General features: G+C 30.7%; 2 protein-coding genes across 2 annotated transcripts; one reads left to right on the forward strand and one right to left on the reverse strand.

The window, feature by feature from the left end:
- Positions 1-239: 239 nt before the first annotated feature.
- On the forward strand, positions 240-2,872 carry CORC01_04094 (RNA recognition domain-containing protein 2; the record flags this gene model as incomplete). Its single annotated transcript, XM_022615742.1, has 11 exons — positions 240-716; positions 766-1,239; positions 1,305-1,850; positions 1,899-2,020; positions 2,088-2,118; positions 2,169-2,186; positions 2,239-2,267; positions 2,325-2,368; positions 2,427-2,506; positions 2,562-2,676; positions 2,730-2,872. 11 exons carry the CDS (start codon positions 240-242, stop codon positions 2,870-2,872), a joined length of 2,079 nt encoding a protein of 692 aa, XP_022477698.1.
- Positions 2,873-3,337: 465 nt separating this feature from the next.
- Positions 3,338-5,809, reverse strand: CORC01_04095 (uncharacterized protein; the record flags this gene model as incomplete). Its single annotated transcript, XM_022615743.1, has 1 exon — positions 3,338-5,809. One exon carries the CDS (start codon positions 5,807-5,809, stop codon positions 3,338-3,340), a length of 2,472 nt encoding a protein of 823 aa, XP_022477699.1.
- Between the last annotated feature and the right edge of the window lie 7,123 nt (positions 5,810-12,932).

Below are 12,932 nucleotides of genomic sequence, written 5' to 3' on the forward strand. Positions count from 1 at the left end.
CGCAAAGGCACAACCACCTCGAGGCCAAGCGTGAGATTTCAAACATCTACCTGTCACCTTGTCACGCAATCCTGTCAACTCCATCTATCCATCACCCGAGTCTCCGTTCTTCGTTATTTCCTCTCTGTTGCTCAGGCAACAATAATTCATCGTGTTCCTTCCCTTTGTCGTCACATCTTGGGTTAAGGACCCGCCCCGACAAATTCAAGCGCTCGTTGAGGAGCATCACGACAGACGAGATGGCTCACAGCCAGGATAACGCCATGTTCCCCTCTTCTCCTCACTCCTCTGTTGCCGGCGCCGATTCGTTCAAGGGAACGCCGGACACAAGATTGACTGCCTTCTCCCCGGAGGAAAACTCGACGAGATCCTCACGTCTTCTCAAATCTCTGGTGCAGGCCTCGCCAGAAATCACCCCCTCGAGGTTCCCCTCCAATGCCTTTGGCAATATTATGTCCAGTGCCGACAAGGACCCTTTCATCACTGCAAACTCAAGCACTAGCCATCAAAAACTGTCGCCGACTGCCTCTACTTTCCAGCCCTTCTCTTCACCGCTCGAGAGAAACCCCGACTTCACCAATCTAGACCGCGACCGGCAGTCAGTTTCAGGTGTCTTTTCAGCTGGAAATAGAGATGTTGGTGAGCTGTCAGAGTGCCTCATCATCGGCTCGCAAAACCGAAATATCGGCATCACTGATCTGAATGCCTGTCTCATGGTCAGTATTCAGCCTCGCGTCACGCAACTCTTGACTAATAGCGAAGTAGAAGCTCCAGCGACTAGGTCTCTCGGTTCAGGAGCCGAGACAGATTTGGCACAGAGGAGGACGGATCTCTGTCCTATTCAGCGATATCCGCGATGCCGTTCTGGTTCACGATAACGTCTATCGAGTCGAGGCTGACTTTGAAGTCAGCTATCTTTCAGATGGTGACCTTTCAGAGGTGTGTCTAGTCGGGTCCCTAAACGAAGCTTTACCTCTGATATCCAATGAGCTTGCCATCAGAAGCCGAGTCAGGTCAGGGGCTTGGATCGCCGCTGTTGCCCTGGCGGTTCCCCCCTGTTCGCTCGATTTGATCCGCACCGAAGCAACTCTCAAGCGCATTCTACATACGCGAGGCCAGCTCTCCGCATACCATACCCAGCAGAATCATGACCCTTCAGTCTATAGAGCCATCATCCACTTCACTGACCAGACCGACGCTGCCACAGCAGTGATTGTTTTGAATAACACAATTGTCGAGGTAAGTTCACTGGGCGTTGCCATTCTACGCAGGAAAACCCTCGGACATGCTAATGGATTTCCAAGGGAATCCATATCACCCTATCGCTTATGGATGGAGGCGAAGTTCCTCAGGTGGTTCAAGATCCCCAGGACGGTCCTAAAGATGGTCACAGCCCTTCCATGCCTGGCCACGATCTGACAAACGCCTTTCATGCCCTATCCCTATCCAAGCAAGCTAGCCAGGTGCCCCTCATGCCTCAAGGAGCGCCCGTGCCTGTGCCCGGCTCACCGTACCCCCCCCTCGGTATCCAGGTTTCACCATTGGCGATGTGGCCCATTCTATGCCAGCCACAACTTCAGCCGAGCACAGCATACGTCCTGAATGGTGGTCATCGCCTCTCGGCGCCCCAGGCTGTACCGAAATCGGCGGGGTATCAGCTTACGAACCATATTTTCTCGCAGTCTTCCCAGGGCATGTCGATGATGGGATCAATGTCATCCGGCGCAAGGGCTGAGCCTCGGAGGCAGAATGCAGCTCGAGTCAACAGATCACCCTACTACAATGTCGCTAGTCACCACAACCATGTTGATGTCCACCGCATCCGTGAAGGAACAGATGTGCGCACCACAGTGAGTAATATGTCCCTGTCTCTAGACGCCCAGGCTGACTGAAATCAGATAATGCTTCGCAACATCCCGAACAAAGTAGACCAAGCAATGCTCAAGCGGATTGTTGACGAATCTAGTTGGGGCAAGTATGACTTCATGTATCTCCGAATTGATTTCGCGAATGATTGCAAGTATGTGCTACCGCCGGCTTCAAACCTCGTTATGCATATAGGCACTAACATCTGAGGATTGTCCCAGTGTCGGATACGCTTTCATCAATTTTGTGGACGTAAGTAAGGACCCGGGACTTTGTAACTTGTTGCTAACATCGCTTGGTAGCCGTTGGACATCATCGATGTGGGTAAGCTGTAGTCTTAAGTGTATGGCAGTGCTGATGTTCGGAATTCAGTTTGTCAATACCAGAGGCAACCAGAGATGGTACGTTGAATGCAATGCCGAAGTCAGACAATAACGCGCCAATTAACAAAGACACAGGAACTGTTTCAAAAGCGACAAGGTTGCCGAGATTTCCTATGCCAGTGAGTGCCGTGAGATGGAAAAGGTGTCAGATATGCTGGCTGACATGTTTTCCCAAAGCCATCCAGGGCAAGGATTGTCTTGTTCAAAAGTTCAGAAACAGCTCTGTGATGCTCGAAGCAGCACACTATCGTCCCAAGGTCATTAAGCTCGCATGCGCTGGAGGGAGTAGAGAGAGTACTGACCAGAGCGTAGCTGTTCTATACCTCCAATGGACCGGTTCCAGAGCTCGCGGGAGAGGAGGAATCTTTTCCAGAGCCAGACAACCAGTCCAAGATGAAGCGAAGCTGCGAAAACGCAGAACACGTCGGTACGGCGGGATCACCAGTTGCTTGCGGGGCCATGCTAACAGAAACCTCACAGGTCTTTTCACGCCCAACGCTGGGCAGCATTTCCGTGACGAGCAACGTCGTAGACGCTCGCAGTACGACCGAGGTACAAGACTAGCGGCCCTCGAAGAACATGACTTCGAAGCGTCTATGCAGCCACACATGTATCATGCGTAGTAGATGGCGGAATTTCGACAGCACTTCCAAGGGATAATGAAGGTTGAATGAAGCAACTGGCATCACAATACTACTGTGGGGAATCGAGACACTAAAGTTCTGCCCACAAACATAGGGCTCCAACTTTGATTGTTATATATACTGGAGCTTTCTGGAAGCGTCATGAACGTGTAATCATTAGTACCAAGCTATACTTTGCTAAGATATCATGGCTGTATAAATCATCGGAGAGGTCAGGCTGGTGAGCTAGCTGTGCCACTAAGCTGTGTCTCAATCTCAAGTCTTCGACGAAGTGTCATGTTTGCCACGATGCGGCGAACGCCACGCCAGCCAGGGCGATTGACAGGACGCATTTTTCAACTGGCAGTGCGACGAAGACGACGAAAGAAAGTCAAGAGCTGCAGTCAAAGTCTACTCCAATTCGGTATCTGGTAGGGCTTCGTAGTCCCGTTGTGATCAAGACACTCACTCCGGTAAAGCTGGGAGCGGTTTGCGAACCGCGGATGGGATGATCCCAAGAGATTGAGTCGGTAAACGAGCATCAGCTTCGCTCTCTAGTGCTGAATCCAGAAGGACTCCGGTCGATTGGAATGGAGTTTGGACAGAAGACCCGCGATCATGTTGCGTCGCATTATTTGATGTTGGATTTATCTTCTGCAGGGGACAATGCTCGCTAAATCCCAACGATGAGCCGTGGCAATTACCACCATGGTCATTCTTGACAAAGTTATCAGCTGGGTGCGTTTGCGGCTCCATGTCCACATCCGAGCCACGTTGGATGTTCTCTGGGGTGCGGCAACTATATCCACCCTCCGATGCCGGGGTGAGCAGCCGTATGGGCGTGCCTGGCAAGTTTTGCAATGGACCGGGAACCTCCTCCAACAAACCTCTTTGGCCACGGTCTTCTCCGTCGAACGGCCGGCCAAACCTGTCATATGGGGAAGGGTACGCATTCGGAGCAGCAGGCTCCGCCGGAATGCCGGGTCCGGGATGATTAGCGTTCGAAGTTCGACCAAGATCAAAGGAGCCAGTCAAGATAGGTTGTGTCATTGCTCGAGAGAAGATGACGAGAATGAGGCATGACAATAAGAGAATTGCCTGGACTATAGCCATTCTTTTCTGGAAAACAACTTCGTCAGCAAGAATATTGAGGCGAGAGCTGAGTGCGACAGTCTCCCTCTGTGACTGCTCTCGCTGGCTTTCGAGCGCGATTACAGTGGATTGCCAGATCTGATCGTACTGCTGGCGAACGGTTCGCAGTTCCGAGAGTACGGTATTGTTGAGGCTATCCAGGAATACATCGATTCTAGACAATTGCTTCCTTTCCGCCAATTTCTGAATCTCTTGCAGATAGCGAGACTGGTCCTCGATATACTTGAGTGATAGTGAGACGTTGGACTCCAAGTACTGGAGACGCTTGCTCACAGCCTTGAAGAAACTCTCCTGGACAGTTGGGGATGTAGGCGCAGCCGTCGAATTGTTCTTGTTGCGGGATTGGGTGGTGGCCTGTGCTGTCTTGGTGGAAGACATGCCCAATGTTGTGGTGTCTCCTCCCCCTGGCTTTGGGTCGGAGTATGTACCGCTCTGGTGAGAACCTGCCGAAACAAATTTCGTCGATGAGGAGGTGGACCTTTCCTCCACCTGATTTGTTTGGTTTCCTGTGGCAAATGCCGAACCGTCCTCGGGGGTCCGCTTTGCAGAGTCTCCCGCTCGAAGTCGATCGTACGTGGACGGTTGATAGCCTTGCTTTGCATGATCTCCGGTCTGCATTTCTGGGTCTGGCGAGCTTGAGTCTGAAGGTGGCAATAGCATCAGAGGAGGGCATGTCGAAGTCTCCCAATCCAACAGCGAGAATATAAGGCGTGGCAAAAGCGGGTCTGCCGAGAAGTCAGATCTCGTGTCTGATGATGCTTCTCCCGGTGGTGCAAATGTTGTATTCTCTCCGATCTCGGCACTGGCGGCAGAGCTGGGCAACCCGCCTGCCGGCTCGTCCACCGCTTCTTCTTCTTCAGGCTGCGTCTCCTGGTCCTTCCATGACTCTAGCATTCGTGTGCCGTGCACGCGTAATAAGGAGACAGGACAATAGAATTCATTACCGTAGTGTGTCAGAAACTCTATCCTGACGTATTTGGCCCAGATCAGGGGGTTTTGTACGAGGAAGGGCTGGATATCCCGAGAATTCTTGGCCTCGAATGTGCCCAAGTCTTTCCACTTATCAACCTTGACAGGATACCTGTCGCTCACACTAATTCGAAAGTGCCGCACCATGCTGGAGAAGAACTCGAAGTTGGCCAGCACCACTGTGTCGACTAGAATGTCGTCACTAAGCTCAACGATAGCAAATTTGTTCCCCGCAGAGCACTCGAGTAGCATGTACGAGTCCTTGTTTTCAACCAAGATAGCCTTGGCATTCTTCGCCCCTTTATTGGTCTTAAGCACTGTTGCGCCCGCGTCGAAAGATGAATAAGAAAATCTCTCCTTGCACGTTTTTCCGGCATCCTTGCTCCGGTAGTATTGCGTCCTGCCATCGTCATAAAGTACAGGCTCTTGTTGTTGATCGGAACTTGCCACTTCTGTCGGAATCACTTCGGGTGCCGATGCGATGTTACTGATTTTTTCAGACACAACATCGAAGTTCAAGTCGATCTCCCCATCGTCAATGCCGAGACTGTCAAGGCCTGAGCTTTTGGTTGCTCTGTCATTCTCGGTGGCGCGCTCAAATGTTTTTCGGGACTTGAGTTCAGAGGGGTCTTGGCCGGCCTTGCGAAGCATCACCTCCTTCCATTCTTCGAAAGACATAAAAGGCTTCGGTGTGACTTCATCGTCGGCAGCGGTTTCCGTGGAAGATGGGCCCGTGTTGTCATTGCCTGGGCGATCGGAAATCGGGACGTCTGTGGCGGTTATCGTGGAATCTGCAGCGCTGGGTATAGTTTTCATGGAATTGTCGGGAGGCGGTCGTCCGCTGTCGTGATTTGGAGTTGGGCCATCACCAATACCCTTAACCCCCCCCGGCCAACTTGTTGTAAGGCACTGTTGTGGGAGCGTGTGGGTTATATAATTGATCGTCTTGAACTGGCAAAAGCCAATCTGCGTAGTGGCGTGTGAGGTGTCTATTGAACTTGTTACGTGGCTCGACGTTGAGATGCCGAATAAGGCCAAGATTGAAGTGGCGGCAAGTAGACGCTTGGCCATAGATTCCTGGCCACGAAGCCACATTTTGTCCCCGGGCCAGATTCGACGATGATAGAGATGTGTGTGATTGTAAGGAGTCGCTTATGATCTCAAGGAAAAGAGGCGGGGGGTAGGGATGTTAAATATTAAATGACCGTAATATTATATTAAATTTCAGTATAATTAATAATTATTAAACTAATAAAACAGTCAACTTTACTACATTTAATTAAATTAAATAACTTTACTTATTAACTAAAACTATTAATTAAATTAATATTTATTATACATTATTTATAATTAATTTGTTAAATATTTTTAATTACTATTTATATTTAATAAATTTTAAAAAAATAAGATAAAATATAAATAATTATTTTACTAAAATTTACTCTTAGTTTATTAATTAATTTACTTCTTATTTAATCAAATTATCAAAATTATAATTTATATTTTATACAATAAATTAAAATATAAAAATAAATAAATAATTTAAAATTTTATATATTTTAAATATTTTTTTTATTTTTAAAAATTATTATAATAAATTTTTTATATAATAATATATAATTAAAATAATATTTATTTAATTTAATAATATTATTAAATATTTAAATTAAAATATATAAAAAAATAAATATATTATAATTTAAAAATTTTAATTAAAACGTTAATAAAATTGTTATTTATTTTTTTAAATTTAATAGAATTTAATAAAATTAAAAATAAATTAGATAATTATTATTTAAAAATATAATAATTTATTTAATTTAAAATATAATAATATTATTTTTATTCTTTAAAATTTTTAATTTTTAAAATAAAAACTTATTAATATATATTTTATTAAATAATAAAATAATTTTATTACTAATTTTATAATATTTTAATTTTTAATATATTATTAATAATTAAATGCTATTATAATTTTAATTTTAATTTTATAAATATAATAAAAATTTAAATTATTAATTTATAATAATTATAATAAAATTATTTTTAATTATAAATTATAATTTTTTTCATTAATTCTTTTTAAATAATAAAATAATAATATATAAACTTTATTATATAAAAATAATTTATTTATTTTTATAATTTATTTTTAAAAAATAATTTAATATTTAAATATTATTAAAATTATATAACGTATATATATAACGAGTCGCCTATTATAGCGAGTCGCTTATTTTTAAATACCTTTTTATTATTTATATAAGTTAATTAAGCTATATTATACGAAATTAATTAAAACTATTTATTAGCCTCTTTTTTAAAAGTCTTTTAAATTATTTAATATATTCGTATATTATATTTAGTTTTTTTATAATTATTATATTACCGTTTGCACGATTTAACCTTTTTTATATAAGTATCTTTTTAATATATATTTTCGTTTTTAATATTAATAACCCCTTTTTTTATTCGGATTATTTTAGCCTTAGTAATATTAAATAAGTTTTTAAAACGTAGTTATATTTTTTTAGTTTTCCGGTGTTTATTTAATATTTTATTTATTATATAAAGCCCGTAGCATTTAGTTTTAATAAAAGCTAATTTATATATTAATTTATTAATATTTTTAGTTTATAAATTAATAATTTCGTATAAATATATTAGTAAGTTATATTAATAATTATAAATCCGTTTTTTAAATAAAATAAAGCTTTATACGGCGTTATATATTATAATTAGTATTTTTAAGTCCTAAGAGCTTTAGTTATTTAGGTATAAGTTAGATAATATTAGCGTTTTTAATTTAAAATTTAAACGAGAAATAATTATTTTTAAATTAAAAAGTATAATTTTAGCTTATTTAAAACCAGCTCGTACGTTTTTTTTACTTATTAAAATAAAAAAAGCTATTTTAAAAATAAAAAAGAAGTCGTTTTTAGTAATATATATAATTTATATCCGTATTATTTTTTTAATTTTTTTATTATACGAAGCCTTTAGTAAATTAAAATAATTAATATTAAAAGGTTAAAGTTTATATAATAAATATAAAAATATATAAAGAGCGATAATACTACGTTTTTTATAATAATTATTAAATTTAATTGATTTATAATTATTATAGTTATTAAGGATTAGGAGCCGTTTAATACCTTTTGTACGAGATTTTATATATTTTTTTAAAATATTTTAATTAATTTAAGTCGATTTTATTTATAATTTATTTATTTTTGTTAAAGTGGATATACTATTTGGGAAGGAATTGGCTATTAATATATTATAAGAAGAGGTAATATTTATTTTTTATAATAATATACGAAAATAACGCTTAGCTATTCGTATATATATTTTAAATAATAAAAATTTATTTTTAATTACTAAGCTATTTTATATAAAGCCTTTTATAATAATTAAAAGTTATAATAACTTTTACGTACGAAAGTATTTTTATTAAAAAGCCTATTTTATTAAAATTATAAATATTATAATTATATATTTTATATTTTGTAATTGTGTTTTATATGAAGGTAAATTAGGTTTAGATAATTATAAAATCCTTAATTAATACCTTTTAATAATTAATTCTATATTAAAAACGCGTTTTTAATTATAATTAACGTCGTATAAAGTTCTTTATTTATTGTAATCCGATATATATTATATTATATTTAGTAAAAAGATAATCGGTTATATTTTATATATTATTAAGTCGCGGTGGAAATTTTTAATTAATTAAATTAATAATTCGTTTAAGAATTACGGTTTTTTTTAAAAAAGTTATTTTTTTTAAATTTATATAAATTTTATATTAAAGTAATAAATTAGTACGTCGGTTGCGAAGTATTATTTTTAAAATATTATAAATAAAGGCTGCTTTTTATATAGATAAATTTAAGTTTTTTTTAATAGTTTAAAATATAAGGATAATACGACTTTTATTTAAAAAAAAATTTATAATTATATATAAAAAAAAATAGTTATTAAAATAAAAGGTATAAAAAGAAAGGAAAGTAGGCGACTCGTTATAATAAGCGACTCGCTATGTATATACGTTAAAGAAATTTTAATATTTATTTTATTATATATTTTTATATAATAAAAATAAAATAAAATATTTAAAACTTTTTTAAAAAAATTAAATAAATTCTTAATTTTAATTTTTAAATATATTATATAATATTTAAAATATTTTTTTAAAAAAAAAATAAAAAAAAATATAATTCTTTTATAATTTTTTTTAATAATTATATAAACAAATTATAATAAGTTAAAAATATAAAAACGTTATTTTTATAATTTAAATTTTTTTTAAAAAAATCCTTTTATAAATTAATTAAATAAATATATTATTTAAAAATATTTAGAAAATAAATTAATAAACGTATTTAAATAAATATTATTTTAGTTATATATAATTATATATTAAATTTTTTATGATATATTTTCTAATTATAAAGTTATTTCTAATTAAATTATATATATAATATATTTTTATAATGATAAAGCTATTTATAATTAAATTACGTAGATAAATCCTTTTTTTATTCTTTTTAAATAAATATAAAAATAATTAATAAAGAAAATAAATTAAATAAAAAGAACTTATTAAAAATAATAATCTTATTTTATTTTATAAGTTATAGCGTTATAATATACTTATATAAATACGTTATTATTATTATTATATATATTTATTAATAAGTAAATTATTATAAAGTTAGTTATTGAATTATTATTTAAATAAGTTTATAAATAATGAAAATACTTTTTTTATTACTTATCTTTTTATTAAATCTTTTTTTTTAAACTTTTTTATAAATTATTTTTATATATTTTTTAAATTACTTTTTAACTTTATATAATTCTTTTTAATATTAATAAATTATAATATAATAATTAAATATATATATATATATATATAAATATATATATATATATAATAACTAGTATTATCTTTATTAAGAAGTTTATTGCTAAATATACCTAGGCCGTTTACGCTACTAAAGCCAAGAAAGTTATTATTTATATTATTATTATTATTAAATATACCACTAACGCCGCCGCTAAGGCTATTATTAAAAAAGAAGCTAATAAGCTTATTAATAAAGGCCTTAAGGACTTTAAAAAAGAAGTAAAAAAAAAAAGTTATAAAACTTTAATAATCCCTTTACTACCAATTTTAAAAACGAAGAGTTTTTATATTAATAATTTAATTAATAAAAAATAAAAAAATATATTATAAAGCCGTTTTTAATAACATTATTTAAATAATTATTATTAAACTTAAGAAGTTTTTTTTTGAAAACTTTTTAAAATATTATTTTTAATATATTTAAATGGTTTATAAATAAAAAAAAGGTATTAATATTTATATTACTTTTATTAAAATAAATAAATCTTTCATTAAATTTAAAATTAAAACGGCCTTACCTCCGGTTATATTTAAAAATAAAATTAAAAATAAAGTTATTATAATAAAAAAATATATTAAAAAGGAGTTTAATATTTTAAATCTTATTCTTGATATTTTTTATTTTATTTTAATAAAATTTAATAAAAATATTAAAATATATTATATACGTTTTATTATTATAAAAAAGGCCTCCTATATTAAAAATAAATACGCTAAATATTTTTAAAATAGTTGTATTTATATTATTATTTTATTTAATATTTACTTTTTTATAATTTATTTAATAAGTTTTTTAGTTAATAACTTTTTTATTAATACTTATATAAGTTTTTAAAAATCTATTTTATAAGTTTTTAATTAATAATATTAAACTTTTATTTACGTTTATTTTACTATTTATAAAACTAAAAATTTTAAATCTTTTTTTATTTTTTAAAAAATTGAAAAAGAGATTAAATTTATTATTATAAACGGTTTTTTTAATAAAATATAAATAATAAAGTTTTTATATATTTTATTTATTTTATTATTAAAAGCCGTTATATTTTTAATTATATTAAAAAAGAAATCTTTTATTTACGTTATTATGAATAATAACGGTTAAATACGTCTTTTAAAGTTATTATTTTTATTTAAATATAGCTTTATAAAATAACTAATTTTTATTTAATATTATTTTATAAAAAAATTATTTTTTAATAAACGCTTTTTAAAATTCGGGTTATAATTAAATTATTAATTTCTTATGTTTACATTTTCTTTATAACTATTTTTTATACGTTTATCAAATTTAAATAAATTTTAAAACTTAAAAATCTTTTTTTAATTAAATTCTTTATAAAACCGTTTATTAATATATTTTTATAATTATATATTTAATTTTTAAATAGCTTATAATATATTTTTAATAAAGCTATATATTTTGAATATTTATATAACAAAAGCGTATAAAAACCCTTTTTATATCCGCTATAATTAATTTAATTATTTATTTATTATTATAATAAAGTATATAAAAGGTTTTAAAATTAAATATTAAGTTATAAAATCGTTTTTATAATATTATTATCTTTTTAATAGTTTTTTATAAATAAAAAAGTTTTATTTTAATTATAAAAGTCGTTATTATTAATTATTTAAACGCTTTTTATTAAATTAAGCTATTAAAAAATATTATAATATACTTTTATAACGATTTTTTTATAGCTTTATTATTTATAAAAAAGGTATTATCGGTTATAAGTAAAAGTATACTATAGTTAAATTCTTAGTTTATTTTACTTTTTTATACGCCGTAATAAATTATTAAATAATATATTTTATATAAATATTTAATAAGTTAATTTATTATATAAAAGTATTTAAGTCTTAAGTTTTTAAAATATTTAGATAATATTAAAATTATTTATATATCGTCCGGACGTATTAATATTAAAATATAAAAATCTAATTTTATTCTTTTTAATATATTTTTATTTATATAAATATAAATTAATTTTTATATGTTTTTAAGTTATTAATAAGTAATAATATAACCAAATAAATATTATTTATAAAGTTAAACTTTTTAATTATATTCTTTATATAGACGTTATATACAAAATAAATCTTTTTATTTTTTTTATTTTATTAATTTAAATTCTTAAATAGTATTTTATAAGGTTTTAATTTTATAATCTATTTATTATTTTTATAATATTAATAATAATAGCCGCGTATTATTTATAATTTTTATAAAAAAGTATAAAAATATTTTTATATAGAAAATAATAATAATTTTATAATTTAAATTTTAATATATATATAAAGATTTTTAGTTATTAAAAATAAACTTAGGTTTTTAAATATATTTAAAAATATTTTATATTATAAATAAAGCGCGTTGTAAAGTTTATATAAAGCTTTTTGAAATTAAATATATTTCTTATTGATTTTAAATTTATTTAAAAGCTTATAAATAACCGCTTCGTTATATTTATTAACTTTCGTATTTAAAAAAATATTTATAATATTATACTAAAATAATTTTAAATTACACTACGCTACTAAGGCTATTATTAATTTCAAAATCTTAATTATAAGCGTTATTATTTAAATATTATAAATCGTTACGAACGTAAATCCGCGCTTTATAATATTTAAGTTTATTATATTAATTAAGTTTATATATAAATACCTACTCTAATAAAAATAGCTTTATATACGCTTTTAAATAATTAATAACTATTTAAGTTGTTTTTTTTAACTTTTTCAATTTTTATAAATTATTTTAATAAAAAGCTTTCGTAATTAATTTAAAAATTTAAAAAGTTCTTTTTAATTCTTTAAAGCTTTCAAAAGATTATTAATATATATCATTTTTAACTAATAGTTATATTATATCTAATTTAATTATTTTATACTACGGCTTATAATATTTTATAAAATATATAATATATAAAATTATAATCGTAATATTATACTTTTTAATTAAAAAAATAAGTTTATAAAAAATCCTTATTTAGGTTATATCGGATTAGA

This window comes from Colletotrichum orchidophilum, assembly GCF_001831195.1.
Source record: "Colletotrichum orchidophilum strain IMI 309357 chromosome Unknown Scaffold_26.1, whole genome shotgun sequence".
Lineage (NCBI taxonomy): Eukaryota > Fungi > Ascomycota > Sordariomycetes > Glomerellales > Glomerellaceae > Colletotrichum > Colletotrichum orchidophilum.